Source organism: Lissotriton vulgaris, chromosome 8 (genome assembly GCF_964263255.1).
Source record: "Lissotriton vulgaris chromosome 8, aLisVul1.2, whole genome shotgun sequence".
Taxonomy (NCBI): Eukaryota; Metazoa; Chordata; class Amphibia; order Caudata; family Salamandridae; genus Lissotriton; species Lissotriton vulgaris.
The window spans coordinates 1,281,149,461-1,281,172,150 of record NC_141696.1 but is presented as its reverse complement, the minus strand read 5'-3'; the positions used below and the strand labels follow the sequence as shown (position 1 = coordinate 1,281,172,150).

The 22,690-nt window shown below is 45.9% G+C and overlaps 1 protein-coding gene across 1 annotated transcript in view; it reads right to left on the bottom strand.

Moving 5' to 3' along the window:
* Positions 1-22,690, bottom strand: part of XPO4 (exportin 4) — a 451,711-nt gene that overhangs the window by 300,678 nt on the left and 128,343 nt on the right. The window contains exon 4 of the mRNA XM_086935208.1: positions 2,312-2,450. Coding sequence (XP_086791334.1) covers positions 2,312-2,450 — 139 coding nt within the window. The remainder of the gene's footprint in view (positions 1-2,311; positions 2,451-22,690) is intronic.

Below are 22,690 nucleotides of genomic sequence, written 5' to 3'. Positions count from 1 at the left end.
AATTGCCTGAAGCCAGTCGAGGAAATTCAACTGCATAGTCTATAATTTCAGATGAAATTCTTTCACCCTCTTGAAGGATCTTTTGTACCTCTGCCCTGGAGGATTCAGGAATCAGGTAGACCAAAGCAGCGAGTTCCGACCACATCTGTTGGTCGTAACGGCCGAGGATTGCTAAAGAATTTGCCGCCCGTACAGTTGTCGCAGCCATCGTAGAGAATTTTTTGCCGATGGTATCTAGGCGTCGACCTTCCTGGTCCGGCAGCGATGTTAAAGGAGAAGCCGGATTCCGTGACCTCTTTTGGGCAGCCTGCGTAATGACAGAGTCAGGCTTTGGCTGAGAAACTAAGCAGGCAGGTGAATCCTCAGGCGCCTTATACTTTTTGTCAATGCGTGAGAGTACGGCCGGAACTGAATTTGGCCGTTCCATGAGTTTGAGTCCTTCCTTCCAAATGAAATCTATGAATGGAATGGTATGCACCTGCTTCAAAGGTTGATCTTTAAAATCATAAAGAAAACAGTCTTCTTGCCCGACGACCATAGAAAGTGGAAACGCTTGGCTGCTCTCGCCATCAATAGTTGAAAACCCCCAATGTCCACTGGAGGAGACGCCAGAGGAGAAGCAGGAGGAGAGGACGGAGTTTGAGCCTGATAATTGTCCCAATCTGCCAGGGCAGCGTCATCATCCGGGTCTGTATCGGTATGATGGTCAGTATCCACATTAACAGGATATTGTGGAACATGTGACCGGGCTGGTGCGAACTGAACAGACGCCTGTAGTGAAGGAGGCGGTGGAGAGGCCTGCACAGAAGGTGGGAAACGATGACTGTAATCATCTAGCATGGGTTGTAGTTTGGAGATCAAAGACAGTGGTAACTGCGCCATAGGAACACCTTGGTCAAAATCACCAGTGTCATCGAAAACTGAGATGTGCAGTAGAAAATCTGAGGGCTTGAGCTTCTGAGGAGAAGGTTCTAGAGGGTGCTACAGCCTGATTGGAGGGAATGTGGACTATTATAATGTAATGACATGGATATGTTACTAAAGTGAACTCTCCCTTTATGGGCCAATGTTGTTCTATGGTACTTTAAAGTTTTTTCCGGCTTTTATTATATATATATATATATATATATTTTTTTTTATGTGTATATGATATATTTTATGTATATATATTACTATTTTATGTACCGTGGACTCCCACTTCGACGACGGGGAATTATTCAAGCATGTGAATCTATGAAAGACACCCTAAAACTGGAGAACTTCATGTTTGTGGGTCATGTTCCTTACAGTGTTATGCCTCTCTTTAAAGTGGATTTTCTTCCTTGTCTCTTTCTACTCCGTGCACTTCTGTAATCCTTTGCAAGTTTCCCATTCCCACAGTTGGAGCAGAATCCAGCCTCAAACAGACCACCATCAAAGTAGGCATTGATTGGTCAAGATTAAAATGCTAGGCGGATGTCTACAGAGGAGCAGGCATAATTGGATTTGTTGTATTTATATAGGAATAGCAACAGTACAACATTTCAAACTAAAACACTATACACAATTAACAGCAAATATCAATGTACATTTCAATGGGTAATGGGGTGAACGAGTATGTACCAACAACAATTAGAGATTTCTGAAGTGGAGTAGAGGCACTGATGCCGAGAACACACCATCTAATCATGTAACTATAGCTACCTAGATAAATGATCATAACTGTAAATGTCCTGCTTGGTGGCTGGGCAGTAGGAAGCCATGGGAGTATATTTAAGGAGGATGAAAAGAGGTCTAGTCGGTATCATGCAGCAGTAGATTTGATGGTAATACATTAATTAAATTATGGGCCGTTTTGTTTTTACCCTGCCAAAGGGTGCCCTAAGATTAAAATCAACAGGATATCATAGAAAGAAATTTTTAACCCATATTTGTATCCAGAGAGTGTGTATTAAATCTACATCTAAGGGCTCCCTCGAGAAGGAGAGCCCTTCTAGTAAGACTGGACTTACCAGACAAGGACTCAATGATGAAGCATGTCACATAGAAGTGTGGGGGAGTCTCTTTTGTTTAGCCAATTAAAAAAAGGGGGGGGGGGATAATTCTCCTCTATCAATCTGAAAATAGGGCGAACAGCTGTGCACTTTGAGGTATCCTTGCAGATTAACGCTCTGCATGAGTGTACCCATTGTATGCTGCCTTTCATGCGAAGTTACATTTCCTTCATATTCATAAAGCCGCTTATGGAAAGGAGGTAAAATGCAAACAAATACGTAATAGGAAAAATATTTCAAAAACCAACTCTTGCACCTAAAAAGAAATAAGAACTTACCACTGTGGGGTTGCAACTGTTTATTAAATGGCTAACTTCGTTGAAAATACTCTTGCAGTCGATGGATTTATCCAAAGATCCACGTTTCACAATAACGGCTACGGCTAACAATATCTGCTCCCGGACATACTTCTGGAGGCTGCAGATGTATTGAAAATAGCAAATGAGTCAAAAGATGCAGGGTACCAAAAATAACAAGGCAATATACATACATCAACAGACCACCTTCACACCTTCTAAAAGGCAATATGCACCTGCTTTAGAAATAAGAACGTTACTAACAGTAACATTAGTTCAACATATGATTCACAGTCTTTAAGAACAGACTTTAAAACTTAATGTCTTTGGGTAGCTGACAGATTTTCGACATTCACTAGAAAAGCAAATAGGTCTGGATTGCATTTTCAGGTAAAAGGCAGATCAACTCACTTTAAGACTGGGTGTGCTTAATTTTTATTTCGGCAGCGGCCCTGGGGCAGCTGCAGGGAAGTTGCCACACATGATGAATCTTATTAGTACCTCTGCTGCTGTTTAAGTTTGCTATGGATTGCTTGAAGGGTTAACCCTCTACTAATGAATGTAAGAGGAACACGCCTTTGGTAATTCATGTGTTACGCACCTAAAACAAGAACGGAAAGGATTGCATTGTGTTTGCAACAAGATAAAGAATTGAATGTGACAAAAAGTGTGATGACAGTTTACTTTTCAGTTGTAAAATAGTCCCTTGGGCTTTCCAATAGAAACACTTCTTAGGAGTTACAAGGGTATGCTCAAACAGCCAACAGAATGATGGCGAGACAAAAATGATACTATTGGCTGATCAAGATGTAATTGACAATATCTCTAAGCAATGGCTGAAGAGGGCTCAGCCAAGAAAGTAAATGGTTTGTGAATCTGGTTGACCCAACGCTCACATTCTATGTTTTGAGCACCTGATGAAGTCTTTGGAAAGACATAAAAGGAATTACAGGTGTCCCAGGAAGGTCTAGAGTCAAGCTGGAAATGTAAGGTGGATGGTAAGAAAGCACCCCACTCTTAGAAACCTTTTTATCATAGCCACATTTGGTAGAAATTGAATTTACAACTGCCAGAAGCGGATAACAATTCAAATTGAATCCTCTTCTTGCAGGGACATATAGAAGAAGGTAGAGGATATTGATGCAGGAACCCTCGATGAGATCTGCTATGGCGAACCAGTCATCAAGAAGGCTTATCTTTTAACCGCTAAGTTTTGATGAAACAATATACACAGATCAACTCTTTTTATTGAGAGAAAAACAAGCCATATAAAAACAGTCACACTATCTACCAAATCAAACCACATACAAATCTTTAAAATATCTACCAAATTCATGTGGCATCGAGAACACATACCTCAACATGTCCAAAACACCAGATTTTGTAGCAAAATTTTCACCCAAGTACTAAAGTGGGTTATCGCTTAGTAAATACTGCAATTTCTAGGTTAACCCCACCAAACAAAAAAAAGCATTGGCCAATCAGAGTGGTCTGGCCTTTCTATAGCTGGGTTTTGGCAGTGCACTGTTAACAATGCACATAGACTGGCCTGCCCATTTCATTCACGGGCTGTCTTTGACTGGCTTCTCAGCCACTGACAGAGTTGGTCAATCCCATCTTTGATCAACCCAGAAAATCAATCATCGCCTTGCACCTAATGCTATTTGCTGTATCCACTTGTCTACCACTGAAATAAGACACTTCTGTGAACAACAGAACAACTCCTATGCTGAAAGGCACACAGGTTGTACTGTGTAACGTTCCCTTCGCTGTGCTACACTAGTGGTTCTTAACCTGTGGTCTGGAGACTCCTGGGGGTCCAGGAAGGTTACTCAGGGCAGTGCAAGTACATTTTAAATGAATATTGTATGGACAATGAAAGGCCTCATTAGAATTTAGAATAGCTCCAACCAACCCATTAAAATTATGCGATTTGTGCATTAAATAAAATGTTTCAGCTTTTGTGTATCTGATGAATGCTTGTTTCTGTACTTTTTGTACATTATTTTGCGGTGCAAGTAACTGAAAATGATTAGGCTGGGGACCCCGGCCTCCAATAAATGATTTAGTCGGGGTCCCCTAACTCCAATAATGATTCAGCAGGAGTTCCCGGGTCCCAGTAACGATTAAGTGGGCGCCCACAGAAGTCAAAATGTTAAGAACTACATTGCAACAGACGAGCAACATCTGCATAGTGGTAGGCAGTAAGATATCTTAAACAAGTAAGATCTGTATGTATTCCACGCTGTGCGCTTTAACACAGTTCAAACAGATGTCGGATTAGCAAGCATAGTGTTAATTTGTTGTACGATCGACTCAATTATTGTTGTGCTCTTGTGAGCATGGTGTCGCTATTTCGTAAAGGCATTTAGTTTAACAAGTGCGTTGACGAACCCTGCAAAAAGGTGCCTAAAATCGACTGGTTCCTTAGAGCGGGGTTTAACTAAGCGCAGGTTTCCCTCTTGTGGTCATTTGCTGAACTTCTATTCTATTTATGATAATAGAACCAGGCGAAATCGTCTTTTGGTAAAAACACCTAGGCTTAAATATTATTTCTATTCATAAATCAAAACTAACAAAAATAACGCGCTCCGACTACTAGCTGAAGTCTCTGTGGCATCACCACACACCGTGCTATCCACTTTAAGGTCCGAACTTTACATTGAGCGTGAGAAATGTGTGCCGTATGCCAACCCTTCTATGCTCTCTTATTTCATGGGTGATCCGTCTGTGTAAGTAGTCTATGTGTATGCCTGTCGGTTGTATTTGTCGGCGCTTCTTTGTAATTGGCTGTGTGCGCGCGCCAAAGTTATTGATTATGACTTGAATGAGCTGCATGCATGCAGACGCAAACACGCACAAACGAGGCTTCGTGGAGTTAGCACATTAAATCCCGACTTATTGCTTTTGCCACTTGTTATTTTTTTTATGGATGGCACACTGTCTACCGCACACATCAACCTTTCTCTCCATCTCACCCACACAATACTGTCAACACACAATGCCCTAACACCAACACACACCGACAACCGTGATTTTGGAGGAAGTGGTGGTGATGGTAGCAGTGATAGTCGTAAACAAGGTGGTGTTCATATGGCGACTGGTCGGAGTGGTGGTGGTAATGGCATTAATGGTAATAGTTGTGACGGGAGTAGGGATTGATAGTCCTGGTGTTGGTAGCAGTGATGGTTATTTGTGGTCATGTGGCTATGGTGATGCTGTTTGGGTTTCCACAGTGAAGGTGTTGATAGTGGTGGTGGCGATGGTGGCATCAGTGGTATGTTTGTGGTGTTGGCGGAAGTGGTAATGTCTGTAAAGGTAGTAGTTATTTTGGGGCTCATTATGATAGAGCTGGTGACAGTGATGATGGTGACTGTGGTGTTGGTAGTAGTGGTGGACAGTAAGTGGGACAGTGCTGTCAATGGTGGCGAAGCTGTATGAACGGTGATGGTGAGAATAGTAGATAAGGGGATAGTGATTTTAGTGGTGACTGGCGATACCTGGGGTGGCTGTAGCTGTGATGGTAGTTGCAATGATGGCGTTGGTAATGGTGAAGCTAGCAGTGGGGATGGCTGCAATAGTAGTGCAGACAGTGTTACCAGTGGTCACGTTGGTAAAAGAGACGCTGATACTTGTAGTGGCAGTAAAGGTTATGGTGGTGATGGCAGTAGCAGTGGTGCTAGTGATATGCTTTCTGAAATTGCAACAATTAAGAGCAAACATTTTCCATGGGAACACTCTAAACTGAACATTTACCGCAAGAGAAATACCGGGTTTATCTCAAACTACAGAGGTAGAAACTGTGTTGGGAGGAATTGATCGACTGTGCTGTGAACCTAGTGAAGCAGTGAAATAAGGACAGAGGTTGACATACAGATGCATATACTTTTGCCTGTCAGATCCTGTCTCCTGTGGACGTGGAAGACAAGCATGCAAAATGCCACTCACATTGTCTGACAAGCCAAGCTCTACATTGTTGCCCTGTGGGCTGATGCAAAGTGTAGCTAACTTTGCCTACAAGCCTATTCCTGAATGGATATGTGTAAACATACCCTGAAAAGAACAGTAGGAAGGTTAACATAAAACAATATACAGTATAATCCCTGTAAAGCAGCCACCTAAACACCTGGCCATTCTGCCTGCAAGTATTTGATACAATTAAAGTTATTCATACTAGAAGAAAATGCAAGGGTGTAGAATTCCTAACACCCTACACACACGACACACTATTTTTTTTTGTTTGTTTTGAAAACCTTTATTATGTAAAGGAATAACAGTTACAGACCCACAACCACGGAGGCTGGTCAGTCGAGCATAAGAACATCAGCATCAAGTTACACAGCTCATCAGCCGACAACCCAGGGGTTCGGCAGCGATACTTCACGATTATGTACAGGCCTGTGGCGTGGTAGGATTCGTAAAAGGTTCCACATTTTGTATTTTATTTAAATAACCCACTACAAGAAACACAAAAGAGAGAAAAACGAGGCATGGCTATGTATAAACTGGTAGTTCCCTGTAGCTGGGGGGAACAGGCGAATCATATATATCAATAAAATAAGGAGAAATATCGAGGAGGGCAATGGGGGGGGGGGGGAACCCAGTAGCAACCTATACAATGCAACCAACAAGAGCCGAGTATCAGGAACGCACGATCAAGGAAAAAGGAGCGGATCCGGAAGGTCAGTGAATGGGGGGGTACAAATCTCACCACGATATGCATTCCATTGTCCCCATATCCTACCCCATTTCTTGGGTCTGCCACAGGAAATATACACAACTTTCTCCCTGAACATGGACCAATCCATATTCTCCTTCCAGGACAGGAGCGTCGGTGGCCGTGGGGAACCCCATAGCTGGGCTATGTCACGTTTAGCAACCATATTACCCAGTGTGACCCAGTGAGTTTGAGCAACAGTGCAATCATTCGGTTCCCAAACATTCAACAGACAGCACCTAGCTTCAGGCAACAACACTACACCCGTCACTTCACCCATAACCACATGCACTCGACGCCAAAATGCTGCCACCTCCGGGCATTCCCAAAGGATATGCAGAAAAGTGGCTAGCATACCACATCCGCGCCTACACAATCCGTTCACAGAGAAACCCATATGCATCAGTCGAGGACCCGTGACATACACCCGATGCAATATTTTAAGTTGCACCAGTCTGAGACGTGCCGGGATCGCAACCTCCTTAGGAGAAGAAATCGCCGCCTGCCAATCCTCATCGTCCAGTTCCAATCTGTCACCGGTCCAGGTAAGCCGCAACTGCAAAAGTAGGTCAGAGCGATCATTAATGAGTTTCTTGTAAATGAGGGATATAGTACTATCGGGGACATATCCGTCAAGCACCCTATCCTCAAGAGGGGAGGCCTCCGGAATAGAAGCGTCAGCCGGAAAAACCGATTGAATCGCATGGCGGACCTGGAGGTACCGAAAGTATTCTCAATCGCTCAGTTTATATTCTCGCTGTAATGCCTCGAAGGTCTTGACTGCACCCTTGGCCCAGAGGTCGCCACCTTGCTGATACCAATAAGGTCCCAACTGGTGAAACCTTTCGATTTCCACAGTCCACCTAGCGCTTCCGAGGCATACAGTGGAGTAGACTTCGTCACTGTATCCGTCCATCCCGTGGCAGCGGTCGCGCTTCCCCAAACTCGCACAGTCACTGCCTTAGGGCCCGTGAGATGTTTGCGGTCAGCTCTGGAATAGAAGGCCCGATTGTAATCTCCCCCAGGGAGTTGCCATCTGTCCATTTCAAAGGCGGGATTAGGGACGGGGTCATACATGGCATGATTCACAGCACTCAACTGGGAAGCCCAGTAATAGTGCTTGATGTCGGGTAGTGCGATACCTCCATCGTACCAAGGCAAAGTCAATTTTGCCAGTGCAATACGTGGTCGCCCACCCCAAACCAACCGCCTCTGCAAGCCCTCGATCTCTCGAAAGTAGCTAGCAGGTACCAAATCAAGTGTGTTTTGAATGGCATATAAGAAGCGGGGGAGAGACATCATTTTGAACAGGGCCGCCCGCCCCAAGGGGGACAGCGGCAGGCCACTCCACACAGTAGCGTCCGAACGAAGCCGGGAAAGCGGAGGTAGCAGATTCCGCTCATAGCGAATCTTGGGGTCTAGTGAAATATAGATCCCCAAGTATTTGAAACCATCCCTAGTGACCGGTATAGGACAATGACGAGGAAGAAGAAGCTCATCGTCGGTGAGTGGATAAATACAGGATTTAGCCCAATTAATTACCAGACCGGAATTCCTTCCAAAGAAACACAGCACGTCGAACAGAACGCCCAGCGACTTACGAGGAGAGGTAAGATACAGCAAGATATCATCCGCATAGAGTGATATACGGTCCTCGAAGTCCGCCGACCAGCGGATGCCCTTAAGCGACGGTTCCCAACGCAGCCATGCAGCCAGGGGCTCAAGGGCAAGTGCAAAGAGGAGCGGCGACAAGGGACATCCCTGTCGCGTTCCCCGGCCAAGGGTGAAGGGCTCGGAAGCCCTTCCATTAACCACCACCTGTGCCAGTGGCTGCTCATATAGGAGTCTAACCCAGCCGATAAATTTAGGGCCGAAACCAAACTTGGCGAGAACAGCCCACAAATATGGCCATTCGAACGTGTCGAAGGCCATCGAGGCATCGAGGGAAACCAAAATGGCCGGCTCCCGAAGAGTCCCCGCCCTTGCCAAGCCGCCATGAAGGCGACGCAGGTTGAGCGCGGTGTTTCGGTGGGGTATAAATCCAGATTGGTCCGGCTGGATCAAATCTGCTATCACCGTAACCTACCGATTCGCCAGTAGTTTAGCAAGGATCTTGGGCTCGACATTTAAAAGCGAAATCGGCCGGTATGACGAACATTGGTCACGGGGTTTGCCATCCTTATGTATGACGACAATGGACGCCAGTCTCTGGTCGCGAGGAAGAGAGCCGAGATCTCGCGAGGCCAAAAACATCCTACTGAGATATGGCGCCATTTTGTCCGGCAGAGTTTATACAATTCTACTGGTATGCCGTTTGGGCCCGAGGCCTTCCCGGACCGAAAGTGAACGGATAGCGAGCACTACTTCATCGGTGGAAAAATCCGCCTCCATAAGCTCTATGTCGGGATCCGACAGGACGGGCAGGGCGATATCTCGGAGCAAAAGATGCGAATCCTCCTCCGGAAGATCCGAGACCGGCGCATAAACCGTCTGAAAGTGACGGGCAAATGTTCGGACTATGTCAGTCGGGTCCACCACTCTAACACCATCCACACTTTCAACCACAGGCACCACTCTGTTCAATCGATCCTTTCTATCCAGCCATGCAATCAACTTTCCCGCCTTATCACCCACATCATACAGGCGCCCCTGTTGCTCTCGGTGCATCGCTTTAGCTGCATCAGTGACCAGGGTCTTATAGTCAAATTGTTTCAGGGCGAGGGTATGCAACACCTCCGGATTGTCCCCAGTCCCAACCTGATCCTCCAAAGCAGTGATCTCGTTTTCTAGTTCCACCACCGCCGCATTCTTACGCCTCCTTTCGCTGGCAATGAGGGACAGGGCCTGCCCACGAATCACTGGCTTATAGGCCTCCCACAAAGTAACCGGGGAGGAGACCAATCCATCGTTCTCAGCGAAATAACAATCCACACATTTCACCAACTCTGACCTGATTTTGGGATTACGAAGGTGCCAGGGGTTAATCGGGGCAATTCGGCCTTCTGTGCCCAACATCATATCAATCGTAAGGAAAAGCGGAGAATGATCCGAAATCCCCCTGGCCAAATGTCTAAACTCTCACTCCTTCCCCCTTCCCCCCTCTGAGATAAGGTCTTCAGCGCCGGGACACCTCCGTCGGAGGTAGCTGTGCGCTCTATAAAACACTAAATAAATAAATAAATAATAACCTCCCTCACCGAGACCATCTGTGCCGCTGGCATAAGAATATAATCTAATCTCGAGAAGCTCTTGTGCGCACCCGAGTAGAAGGTGTACTGCAGCTGACCTGGGTGTAACTGTCGCCAGCAATCAGCCAGTCCCAACATATCCAGCAGCTTCTCTAGCCAGAGTTGTGCAGCAGGCAAAGTTCTGGGGGGACTGCGATCTACATCACCACTGACCACTGAATTAAAGTCGCCGCCCACCACCAACACATCGCCCGGGAGCCCAAGGATCACATCACCAAGATCAGCAAACGTGGTAGATTGCAAGCCAGGGGGAACATACACCGACAAAAAGGAGACCGTTTTCCCTTCCCACCGCCCCGTAATGGCCGCATAGCGGCCCCTATCGTCTAGCAAAACATCATCGATCTCCAGTGGGAGGGAAGTACGTACCATAACCCCCACCCCTCTTGAGCCGGAGGTAAACCCCGAGTGTGCCACCATACGATAACCACGTCTGTTTAATGCACGGCATGCATTGCCCACTAAGTGTGTCTCCTGAAGCAAAATCACATCTGGGGTATAACGTTTCAAATATTGCAAGACAACACCCCGCTTTATTCTATCACCAAGACCGTTAACGTTCTAACTCAGCATTTTAAGCCCCCCCTCCCCATCCCAGCATTGAACACCCATCCCGCCCTGCCCAGGAAGAAGTACACAGAATCGACAACAGGAGATGTAGCAGCCTCGATCAAAACAAGAAGAAAAGGTCCTCCCCACCACCCCCAGGAAACCCCGAAAAACACCCCCCCCACCCTGCACCCCTGCATTAGACCAGAAAGCCACCCCAACTTGCAGTGTGCCTGTCGCCCCATAGAACTAACCTACGAAAAGAGAGAAAAGTCCCCCAGAGGAGGAAGAGGAAACCCGAATCCCCCCACCTCCGGGTAGCCACAGTAGTAGCAAGTCTATGAAAAAGCCACAGCTAGAGGTCCAAAGTAATCAGTCCGCCGCTGCAGGCTCACTCCTCCTGTTCAGCCAGGCCGCCCTCAGCACCTTCAGGGCCCATGCCGCCATTACGATGTGTCGGTAAAGTATCCAACCAGTCACTGGCCACCTCAGGGCGATCGAAAAAAAAGGCCCGCTCCTCATACTCAATCCTCAACCGGGCAGGAAAAAGCATAGCGTATTTGAGACCGATATCTCAGAGTCGTCTCTTCACTCCGGTAAAACCCATGCGCTGCTTCTGGACTGCCTGGGTGAAGTCCGGGTAGAAACTAACTGAGGCGTTGTCAAACTTAGTGGGACCCGAGGTCCTTGAGGCTTGCAGGATAACATCTCTGTCCCGGAAATTGAAGATCCTGGCAATGATGGGTCTCGGCACAGCTCCCAACTTCGGCTTCCTGCCTGGAACTCTATGGGCCCACTGTGAAAAAGTTACTTAGTCCCTTAGGCGCAAGATGTTTAAGGACCAGGTCTTCCACCAGAAGGTCTGTAGAGACGTCCGAAGGGGTCCCCGGAACTCCCACGATACGAATGTTATTGCGCCTTGCCCGGCCCTCGAAGTCATCCAGCCGGCGGGCAAATTGATCGTTGGAGGCACGAAGCGTGCGAACCTCAGTCTGAAGGTCTGAGACATCCGGGGTCAGACTAGCAGTTTTGATATCTAAGGATTTGACCCGTTCATTTGTCTTCCCCAGGTCGGCTCTGATGAGATTAACTTCAATTGCCACCGTATCGATCTTCGCAGCAAGAGTCTCATACTGATGGCCCATGTCGGTCCGGACACTAGTAATGGCGCCCATGATATCACTCAGTGTCGGTTCTTCCGACGGCCGGGTATCATCCACGGTCCCTCCAGAGGATTTACTCACTCCGCCAGGAGACCCCTTGGGGCGGGTGAAGCGCTCTATAGTCTGGGTTTGAATGAGGCCCCCATGATGCGTGCTCTTGGTGTTCCGTTTTTCGGCATCCAGCCTGCCCGCAGTGGGCCTCGAGCTCCCACGAAATCGTTGCGATCTAGTCAAAATGATCACGTTTTCGATGAACCTCAAGGGCAGGAGGGCGAAAAACCAGAGCAGATTCAGGATCCTCAGCAAGGACAAAAAGATGAGTGAGGCAGCCGTAGACTTTGCGACAATGGCCCAGAACGAAACCGAAAGCACCACAGGGGCAGTGGGCGTGTCCAACCAGCCGTTGTTGTTGACTTGCCACCTGGGTACCTCGGTGACTCCAGCCCGGGGACGGTCTACGATGTAGGCCACAAACTTCAGGACGGAGCAAGTTCCGATCACGGCGTCCGATTTCGGTTCTGAAAAGTTCCGCAGACTCAGCAGGGCATAGTCAACAAGTACCCATCGATCAAATCAGGATTTGTGGCAGGATAGATGCGCCCATCTTGGATCCGTGCGAAGCTCCTCCCCCCACGACACACTATTTTTGATCATGTAAAACAATTCTTCATCTCAAAATTGTCTAATGGATAAGTAAGGAATAACTTACACAACTGTTTTTCCTCCACCCAGCTACAGCATAAGGAACCTGGCTGCCACTTCACAGTGCCCAGATTATGGTTATATCAAAGAAAAATTCTCCACTGTTCCGGAAGAAACCAGTTACTTACCTGTAATTAGGGCTCTGTAGCTTAAAGCTCTTCTAGATGTACATGCTGTGCAGAAATCATTCTAGTGGTTGGTTCAGTGTTTTTAATAACACTTTTTGATTTGATGAATGAAGATGGTGTGTTTGATTAATTTAAATCATACAATTTAAAATCATGGAAAAAGTCAACATATTTATAAAAAATATTGAACCAAAAAGTCTAATTGATAAAATCATAGGGTGGCCACCTCTAGTTTCTACAATTCATCAGGCTAAAACACTTGCGAAGTCGAACAAACCTAGAGGCCTAAGGTAGAAAACACTCAGGTCAAATCGTCGTAATGATGGCTGGGACAGTCATTTTTGTGACATAACAAGTGAGGTGATAACTCAAATGCTGGTGCAAGATACAAATAAGCAGCAGTTATGCAATCAGGCAAGTGCATGTGCGTATAAGGCATTGTTATCTGTGTAGCCGCAGGCTAAATGTCGCGGGTGAGGGCTTATAATGCTCAAACCGGGTTGTTTGATTAATTGACCTCGGAATGGGCTGTGAATGTTCTAGGGCAGGGGTCCCCAAACTACGGCCCCCGGGCCACATCCGGCCCTCCTAATCAACTGGAGTGGGCCACTTAAAGATCCCAAACAATCCTTTGCTTCTTGTCTCATGCAGAGACACGTATTTCTCACTTCCAGGTAGCAGGCGGTCCAGTTCCAGGTGACCGGAAACCGCCGGGGCGTCTCACTGCGCTTCCGGGGGAAATCGCTTAACACAGAAGTTCCCACCAACACAGAGCTTCGGATTGATGCCTGTCCTTTGCCTGCTTCTACGCAAGTAAGAACCGTGTTTTCTGAGGCCGTGTGTTCGCAACCTTTACTGAGGTTCTTTGACACCACGCAGGAGCGCTATTCTGTGTATGTTTTGACCCTGCGCTGGAGCGCTATTCTGAATTTGTTTCGACACCGCACTGGAGCGCTTTACTTGGGGTTTGGTTGTTTGTTTGGGCACCGTGCTGGGGCGCTATCCTGAGTTTGTTTTGGCACTGCGCTGGAGTGCTTTACTTGTGGTTTGTTTTGGCACCACACTGGAGCGCTTTACTTTCAGTTCGTGACAACGCGCTGGGGTGCGATTGTGAATACCTTGGACACCACACTGGAGCGCTTTGATTACGCGCTGGGGCGCTCATCTTTTTTTGTTCCTACACAGGAGCCCTGTTTTCTAACTAACCACTATAGACTACTTCTACTCACTGGGTGTTCCTAAGCTCAAGGTAAACGCTGTTAACCGCATGTGCACAAGAAGTAAACATGGAGAGGGCTTTATCTGTGCCCATTGTAATCAGGTCTCCCTTACTTCCCCCACCAGCCAGAGAAGAACGGAAGAAAGACAGAACAAAATGTAGAAACTGTAGGGGAAACGGAAAATAGATTCAGAGTGCAGAGTTTTTAAACAGCAGTGGACAGATGACTATTTTTTGTCCAGTGCAAGGAAAAGGCAGTTTGTTTAATGTGCAAAAAGACAGTGGCGGTGTTTAAATAATTTAATATCCGGCGACACTATGAAACCCACCATGGAGGGCAGTATGCTAGCTTGCTGGGCCATGTGAGGAGAGACAAGGTGGCTAAGCTACAAAATGGATTTGCCACCCACCAGAGTACAATGCTTCGCCAAACACAGGCGAACCTGTCATCCATTCGGGCCAGCTTCAAGGTAGCTAAACTGAGTGCAAGCTGTGGAAAGTCGTTCAGTGATGGGGAGTTTGTTAAGAAGTGTTTGAACGCTGTCGCGGAGGAGGTGTGTCCTGACAAGAAAGATGCCCTGAACGGGGTGAGTCTGTCCGCATCTACAGTTACCAGGAGAATTGAAGAAATGGGGCCTAATGTACATGCCCAGCTTAAAGAGAAAGCTAAAGATTTTTAGTGTTTTGCATTGGCAATGGATGAGAGCAATGACGTGCAGGACACAGCACAACTGCTGATTTTTATTCGGGCAGTTTATTCAACTTTTGAAGTGTCCGAGGAGCTGGCAGCTCTAAAAGTCTCACGGATACTACGACAGGAGAGGATATTTTTTGAAAAGTACGCCAAACGATGGAAGAGTTGGATTTAGACTGTGCTAAGCTGGCTAGCATCACAACAGACGATGCTTCGAGTATGTTTGGTGCGTCGCGGGGGCTAGTGGGGCGCATAAAAAGAGAAATGGAGGAACGAGGTCTCACCCTCCCACTACAAGTCCACTACCTGATTCACCAGCAAGCACTGTACTGCAAAGTTCTGAAGTGGGAATCGGTCATGAAGGTGGTTGTGTCTTGCATAAACTTTATCAGAGCAAACGGACTAAAACACAGGCAGTTCCAAGCTTTTCTATCCGAGCTGGAGTCTGCCCATGGAGACCTGCTTTACCACGCTGAAGTCAGATGGTTAAGCCGGGGTAGAGTTTTGAAGAGCTTCTACGAACTGCTACCCGAAATCAACGCCTTTCTCCTGACAAAAGGCAAAACTGTCCCAGAGCTGATCGACACAGAATGGAAATGGGACCTTGCATTTTTAACAGATGTGAAAGAAATTTTAAACGGCCTCAATTTACAGTTTCATGGCAAGGGAAAATTAATCAGTGACATGCATTCCCACGTCAAAGCATTTGAGGTTAAAATGGCGCTGCTTGTTGGACAAGTGCAAAAACAAGACTTCACCCAACTCCCTGCTACTCGGAGCCTCTCAGCTGAGGAGCCAGTGGTCGTGTTTCCAACCAAGAAGTGCAAGGACGCACTGGAAACGCTGAGAGAGGAGTTCAGTATGCGGTTCCGTGACCTTCATGCCCATGTTAAAGAAATTCGCATATTCCAGAACCATTTTGCTGCCGGCATTAATGACACCCTGCCTTCTCTTCAATTTGAACTGGCTGAGTTGCAGACCTGTGATGTGCTGAAAGACGCATTCAAGCCCAACTGTCTCAGAGTGCTATGCTTCCCTCCCAAACGAGACCTACCCCAACATCAGAAAGCACGCTATGAAGATGTTCACAGTTTTTGGGAACACATATATCTGTGAGCAAACTTTTTTACGCATGAAGCTGATAAAAAATCCGACACGATCAAGACTCTCAGATCAACACCTGCATCAGTCTCTGAGACTGGCTGTAACTGGAATGGAACCGGACATCAATCTCCTCACCAGTCAGAACCAAGCCCACAGCTCAAACTGATATGGTAAGCCTGCTGATTTCAGTAACTATGAATATGAAAAAATGTCAGTATAGTAATGCTCTTTTTATAGGCAAAATGTTTCTTGAACAGTGATGTCACATACAAAATGAGACTGCAGCATGTCATCTGCTGATGGGCTGCTTGTGTTTTTTTTATCTGCCATTCCTGAAGGGCTTGCATGCTTTCAGGACCACCCTAAAGTCAGCCTGTTTATTACAATTATTCTGTATTAATGTTATTTCACTGTGTGGCAAAAAAATTATCAGCTTGTGTTTTTATTTTTGAATCTAATCTATAAATCTATATCTATAAAAGGAGTATCGGTTGGTACTTCAAATAAAAACCAGAAGACTTTCTATTACGTTTTTTGCAAACCAACAGGTGGCGCCAAGGCCCAGCGAAGGGCAGCTGCAAAAAAAATGTCATTATAATCTCCACAATAATACTGGCTGACACTTTGACCCATATCATTTCCTGTTATAAGACTGACCCCGGCCCCCCATCACAGAGAGGAACGTTGATGTAGCCCCCGCTGAAAAAAGTTTGGGGACCAATGTTCTAGGGCCTTATATGCAAAACCTTGGGCAAAAAAAGTGCTTTTTGCTTTTGGAATGGAACTGGAGAGGAAGGAAGCGAGAAACCCCAAAAGCAAACTAGGATCCCTTGTGACCCTTTTCCAGCTCCCTGGCTACTAGGGCCAGGAACTTTACTGCCTTGCATGCTAGTTGGACTGTAGAGCCTCCTATTAACTTTGTTACGGCAGATCGGCATGTTTTTATTTGCAGTTGTTTTAATATAGGCCATAATAATAATAAATTATTACGGAGTGGTAGGCGCACCGGACAGGCACATACTAAGTGAAATAGTGATTCGCTACTGTGTTCGCAGTGACAAAACTCCATGGTTGGCCAAGTCTGTTTCCATTCCGGCGTTAAGTCTTAAGATTGGAAAACTCCCAGCCTGAGTAGCATCAAATTAGGCTTTTTTGATACTGAAAAATGTTGTGACTAATATGGATTGGGTTTTAAAACTTTGTATGTTGACATGACAACCCACAGATATTATTCTGCCTTGCCTCCCTTTCTTTTCCCCCCTCAGTACTGAACTGTTACCCACGCTTTTCAACTCTGTAAAAAGCGGTTCTCCGCTAGACCCTGCCCCTATGAATATTCTAAAGTTAGCCTTGCCCAACATCAGTACATACATTATCCATCTAGTTAACACCTCACTTGAATCAGGAAGGGTACCCCAAGACTGGAAACTGGCAATGGTTAAGGCCCTGTTAAAAAAGCCTCATCTCGACCCCCAGGACTTTTCCAATTATCGTCCCATTTCCCTGCTCCCTGGCATTAGTAAACTTGCAGAGAAATGGGTAAATAAACAACTAGCATCCTTTCTGGAGACCCATAACCTGCTCCATCCAACCCAAACCGGGTTTCGGAAAGGACAGGGTACGGAGACGGCACTGCTGAGGGTGGTAGAGGATTCCAGGAGGATTCTGGACGCAGGTGGCAGCGCGGCCATTATCCTCCTGGACCTCAGTGCCGCCTTCGACACGGTGAACCACCGTGTCCTCCTGTCTCGTCTCAAAAAACTGGGCGTCAAAGGCAGGGCACTCATGTGGCTGGAGTCCTTTCTTGGCGATAGATCCTTTAAGGTCTTTACAGAAAATAGCTGCTCCCCATCAATGCCATTACAGTGTGGGGTGCCACAGGGCTCCTCCCTTAGCCCCACACTGTTTAATGTTTATATGGCGCCCCTGGCGGAAGTAGTAGCCCCCTTTGGGATCCAACTGGTAAGCTATGCTGACGACACCCAGCTAGTTGTCTCTCTCAATCAGGTGGAATCCTCCCCCTCCAGGCTTTGCCGTTGCCTGGAGGCAGTAGCAAATTGGATGGACCTGTCCCACCTGAAATTGAATGGAGGAAAAACGGAGCTGATGCTTCTAGGAAAACGAGCTACATTTGACAACTCGATACATTGGCCCTCCTGTATGGGTCCAGGACCCACTCCAAAGACCGAGATAAAGAGTCTCGGTTTCTGGTTGGATGCAGAGTTGTCATTTAAGACCCAGGCAAGGAAAACAGTGGCCACCTGCTTCGGACTGCTGAAAACAATCCGGAAAATCCTTCCTCAGTTACCCGAAGCAGCAAAGAAAACCATTGTCCAGTCCCTTGTCCTATCCAGGTTGGATTATGGAAATGCGCTCTATCTTGGAGCCCCCGTGTCGGTTATCCGGCAACTTCAGGTTGTCCAGAATTCCGCAGCACGGCTACTCACGGGCACTAGCCATCGTACATCAGCCAGGCCCGCACTCTGTACCTTGCATTGGCTCCCCATAAAGGAGCGAATCCATTTTAAGACCCTTTGCACGGTCCATAAAACACTCTATGGGAGTGGCCCCCCCATTCTAGATGATATGATCAGACCGTACAACCCTACCAGGAATCTTCGCTCGAACCAACAAAATCTGCTGACAGTTCCTAGGATCAGCAGATCCCGCACAGGAGGTCGCCTGTTCTCGCACAACGCGGCTGGGTTGTGGAATGCTCTTCCTCCACCTCTTCGCCAAGAGCCTAACCTCCTTGTCTTCCGGAAAAAGTTAAAAACTCTTCTGTTTCCAAAAAACTAGATAAAATAGCTCTCCATTTTTAATCCATCTCTGTTTGGTTAGTCTTAAGCGCTGGGATGCTCCCGAGTGGCCATGCGCTATAGAAGAGCCTTTTAATAATAATAATAATAACCCACGCTTGCTTTTTGTTTGCCAAAGCTGCATTTTCTGATGAAAATCATTGCAGTCTGGTAGCTTTGTTGATTACCCGTTTGAACTTGGTATTCAAATTCAAAAATACTTTATTCAGCTTTATAAATGAAAACCATAAAAGTTACACAAATCTGTATAACAGTTAAAACGTACAATGGATGACAATAAAATGGAGGGGAAATAATCCCATAAAAACAAAAGCAGAAATATATACATCTAGTGCAAAGACTTAGAGAACGGAGCAAACACACGATAGGGAGTGCCTATCAGCATTAGGGGTTTACTAGCTCTCCATACAGATCCCGGATCGCAATGAGGACTTCAAAAAACCGACTATAAAGGATACACATTCTGGTTTAATCAGTTGTAAATAAAAAAAGAGCTGGACGGACCTGATTAAAATTCAACTTCTTTAGAAGAGGTGTTAAAAATTTCTGTGAGGTACTTCATAAAACGTACAAAAAAACCAAAGTGTAGCAAATCCGGAGTAGACACTCCGTCGCACTGGTATTCGGATATTGTGTACCAGGCATCTTCAACCGTTGGGACTGCAATTGACTGGTGTAATGAACTGTAGACCAAATTCTTTCCACTCGCTTGTCTTTCCATTTCAAGCCAGCACTGGTGGGCCAGAGGTTTCAGCTGCTGCCCTCATTCTCCAACAGCATTTTACTATAAAACTTTGATTGTGGGTGGTGCTCCACATAGGTACAGCCATAGTGACATCGACCGAAAGCCCACAATCCCAGTGTGCATACCCACTATCGCAGATTCTTATTTTTCTTTCCTTACATGAATCTCCTTTAGTGGGGAGGCAGGAGGCTCGCATATGAATCTAGAAGAACGTCACAGGTAGACGGCAATAATTCTAGGTGAGTAACTTTTTCCTTCTGCAGGAAAATCTCAGATTCATACGATTTGCACAGACTATGTAGTGGTATTACCTTCATTAAAGAGGACGGTTCGAAGAGGGAGTGGATGCATAGATTTTTCAGTATTGATTAGCCGACTGCACTCTCTTTCTGTGACGGAAAGTCAACACAGTAATGTTTTGTGAAAGTATGTTCTGAGGATCATGTGACTGCCCTGTAGAAGTCTTGCATGAAAATGTTGGCCATAATGGCAACTGTATCCCTTTTTCCTGATTTAATGCACTCTTGGCCTAGCCACTATTGTCTTGTTGGCCAGTGAATAGAACAGTTTAATAGTCAGTACTATCCATCTGGCAATAGTATTTTATGTGACCGCTGTTCCTAAGGCATGCGCGGAGTGTCCCACTGTTTGGTTTTACTGAGGTCACGAGTAACCTGCATGTAGTACATAATCACCCTTCTGAGATAGAAGGTGTTTAAGGGTTTTTCAGCTGCACTGATTGACACCTTAAGAACAGCTAGTATGGTTATGCATTGATTCATGTGAAAAGGGTATGCCACCTTCATTGAGAATTGAGGGGGTGTTCTGATGACCATAATGACCACCTTATCCTTATGTAGGAGTCTGTATGGTTCTTGCACTGAGAGCGTCTGTATCTCATTTGTTCTTCTTAATGTAGTTATGGTCACAATAAAGACTGCGTTTAATGTGAGGTGTTTAAGTGTGGCCTTGTGCAAAAGCCCAAATGGTTTCTTCATTAGTCCTGCTAATCCCAGAGTAAGGTTCCACTTTGGAGGAGGCACTGCTCGCACAGAAAAGAGCCTTTTAGCTCCTTCCATGAACCCTGTGATTAGTGATAAGGTGAATACTTGCTGAGCATTCAGTCCTCTCAAATAAGCAGCAATAGCTGATGAGTGTATCCTTTAGGCTGCTTAGGGCAGGCTTCAGTTGCTCAAATGGGTGAGGTACCCAACTACGACTGTGTCCTAACAAATGCTCTCCTGGAGCCTGTTAGTTTGACACTGTACTAGATACTTTTTAATCTGAGGGTATAGCATCTTTTAGTGGAAGGTCCAGGTGCTTCTTTGAGGATGAGTAGTGTTTCATTACGAAAATGTAAGTGCAGAAACTTGGCTATCTCAGGAACATGCCATCAGCTGAAGTTCCCTGTGTTCAGGCGAAACACTTTCCACAGCTGCATCGATAAAGTGTTCTTGTGCAGGAAAATCTTGACATACTGTTGCCTCAACAGTTGCAATAGATCTGCTGAGGACACTTGGGAACTATTAGGATCAATGTCATGATTGAAGCTCTGAATTTCTTCAGAACTGTTAGACTCGGTGGTAGCAGGGGATAGGAGTATGCAAACATCCAGCGCAAGCTTATCCTACAGGCATTCCCTAAAGATTGAGGATGATTGTACCTGGAGGTGAAGTTATAGCATTTTGCATTTTCTGGTGTTTGGAAAAATATCTACTTGGGAAATTGTATCTGCCATAAATAGTTTTAGATTCTGCTCATGGGTGCAGTTTGTCTGTCGGCCCAACTCGTCTGAAAGGGTTTTCTACTCATAGGATATGGTTTACTGTCAGTCTGATGTTCCCTGCAATGGCTCATCTCCAGATGGTTTGCTCTAGTTCAGAGAATGGGTAAGATACTTTTCCTCTCTGTGTAACAACGTAAAACATTGTTGTTGTGTTGTATGTTAGTATCTGTACTGTCTTGCTATGCACATGGATATGGAAAGCTTTCAGTGCTTGGATATTTTTTTGTTGATTTTAGGTAATATTTGGCTGAGTCATCCTGTTTTGAGGGAGCCCATGTGCTCTCCCAAGCCTACATGTGGGACAGCTGTTCTGATGATCTGCAAGAGGGGTGCCAAGAATGGTATGCCTTATGTTTGCTTTGCACCACCCGATTTCCCATATGGTACTGTTATATCACTAGAACCTAACAATTTCCCATTGTGACCAATGACTGTTTAACCTCTCTAGAACTAGTCTCATGTGTAGCCTTGTGTTTTGGAATGAGGTGAACAAAGAATGCCATCATCTAAATAGTTTAATTACAGTTTTCACTGCCAGTGATTGAGACATCTGGTAAAGACAAGTGTGACGTACTATTGCTTGTACCCTCCCATTTAGTTGGGTAGACCACTGGCATAGTTGTCTTCAGGTATGCCCCAGAAAGATTTTCTCCATGTCTGGAGTGGGAGATGATTTTTCTCAATTTACTTGGAACCCAAGTATGAGCAACAGGGATATCACCCTTTCCATGTAGAGATGACATTGATTAAATGCGGTCGCACTGATCAACCAGCTATCTAGGAAAGGGCAGGCATGGTTGGTGGCTCTCCTGAGCTGCGCTGCCACTACTACTAGTGTCTTAGTGAAGTCCAAGGGTTTAGATTTTATGCCGAACTAACTACAGGACCTTGAACGGATAGTATTCCCGATCCAAAACCTGATAAACTGTCTGTATGCAGGGTGTATGGAGATGTGGAAAGAGGCCCCCCTCAGATCTACTGTTGTCAGGTAGACTACCCTTAACAGCAGTTGTATAACCTGTTGCTAGGTTACATTTGGAAGTATGGGGACTTTATAAACCTGCTAAAAAACCTTAGATCTAGAATGGTTAGCAAAGTCAGGTTGTACTTTGGGGCTAGAAAAAGAAACAGCACACCTGTGTTTCTTTTCTTGTGAGAAACAATTTCTATGGCATACTTCTGCAGCAGCTCTTGCACTTATGATTGGAGGATTTGGAATTTGGTCTTGTATCCCTGGTGCTTTGGTGGTTTTATTGGAGGTTTTTGTACAAAGTCTATAAAAAAGCAGTGCCTTATTTTTTACACAGACTGGATCAGATTAGTCCTTTATTTCTCTCTTCAGGTGTTTTGTATCTTTTGTGGGTGGTTTAAATACAGGGATGCTCAGCCACGCACACCTGCTCAGGACTGTGCCAGTAGTAAGCTATCGGCTTGTATCTACAGAGTCCAAGGCCAGCTTAAGGCAGAAGGTATCGATGTTCTCGCCT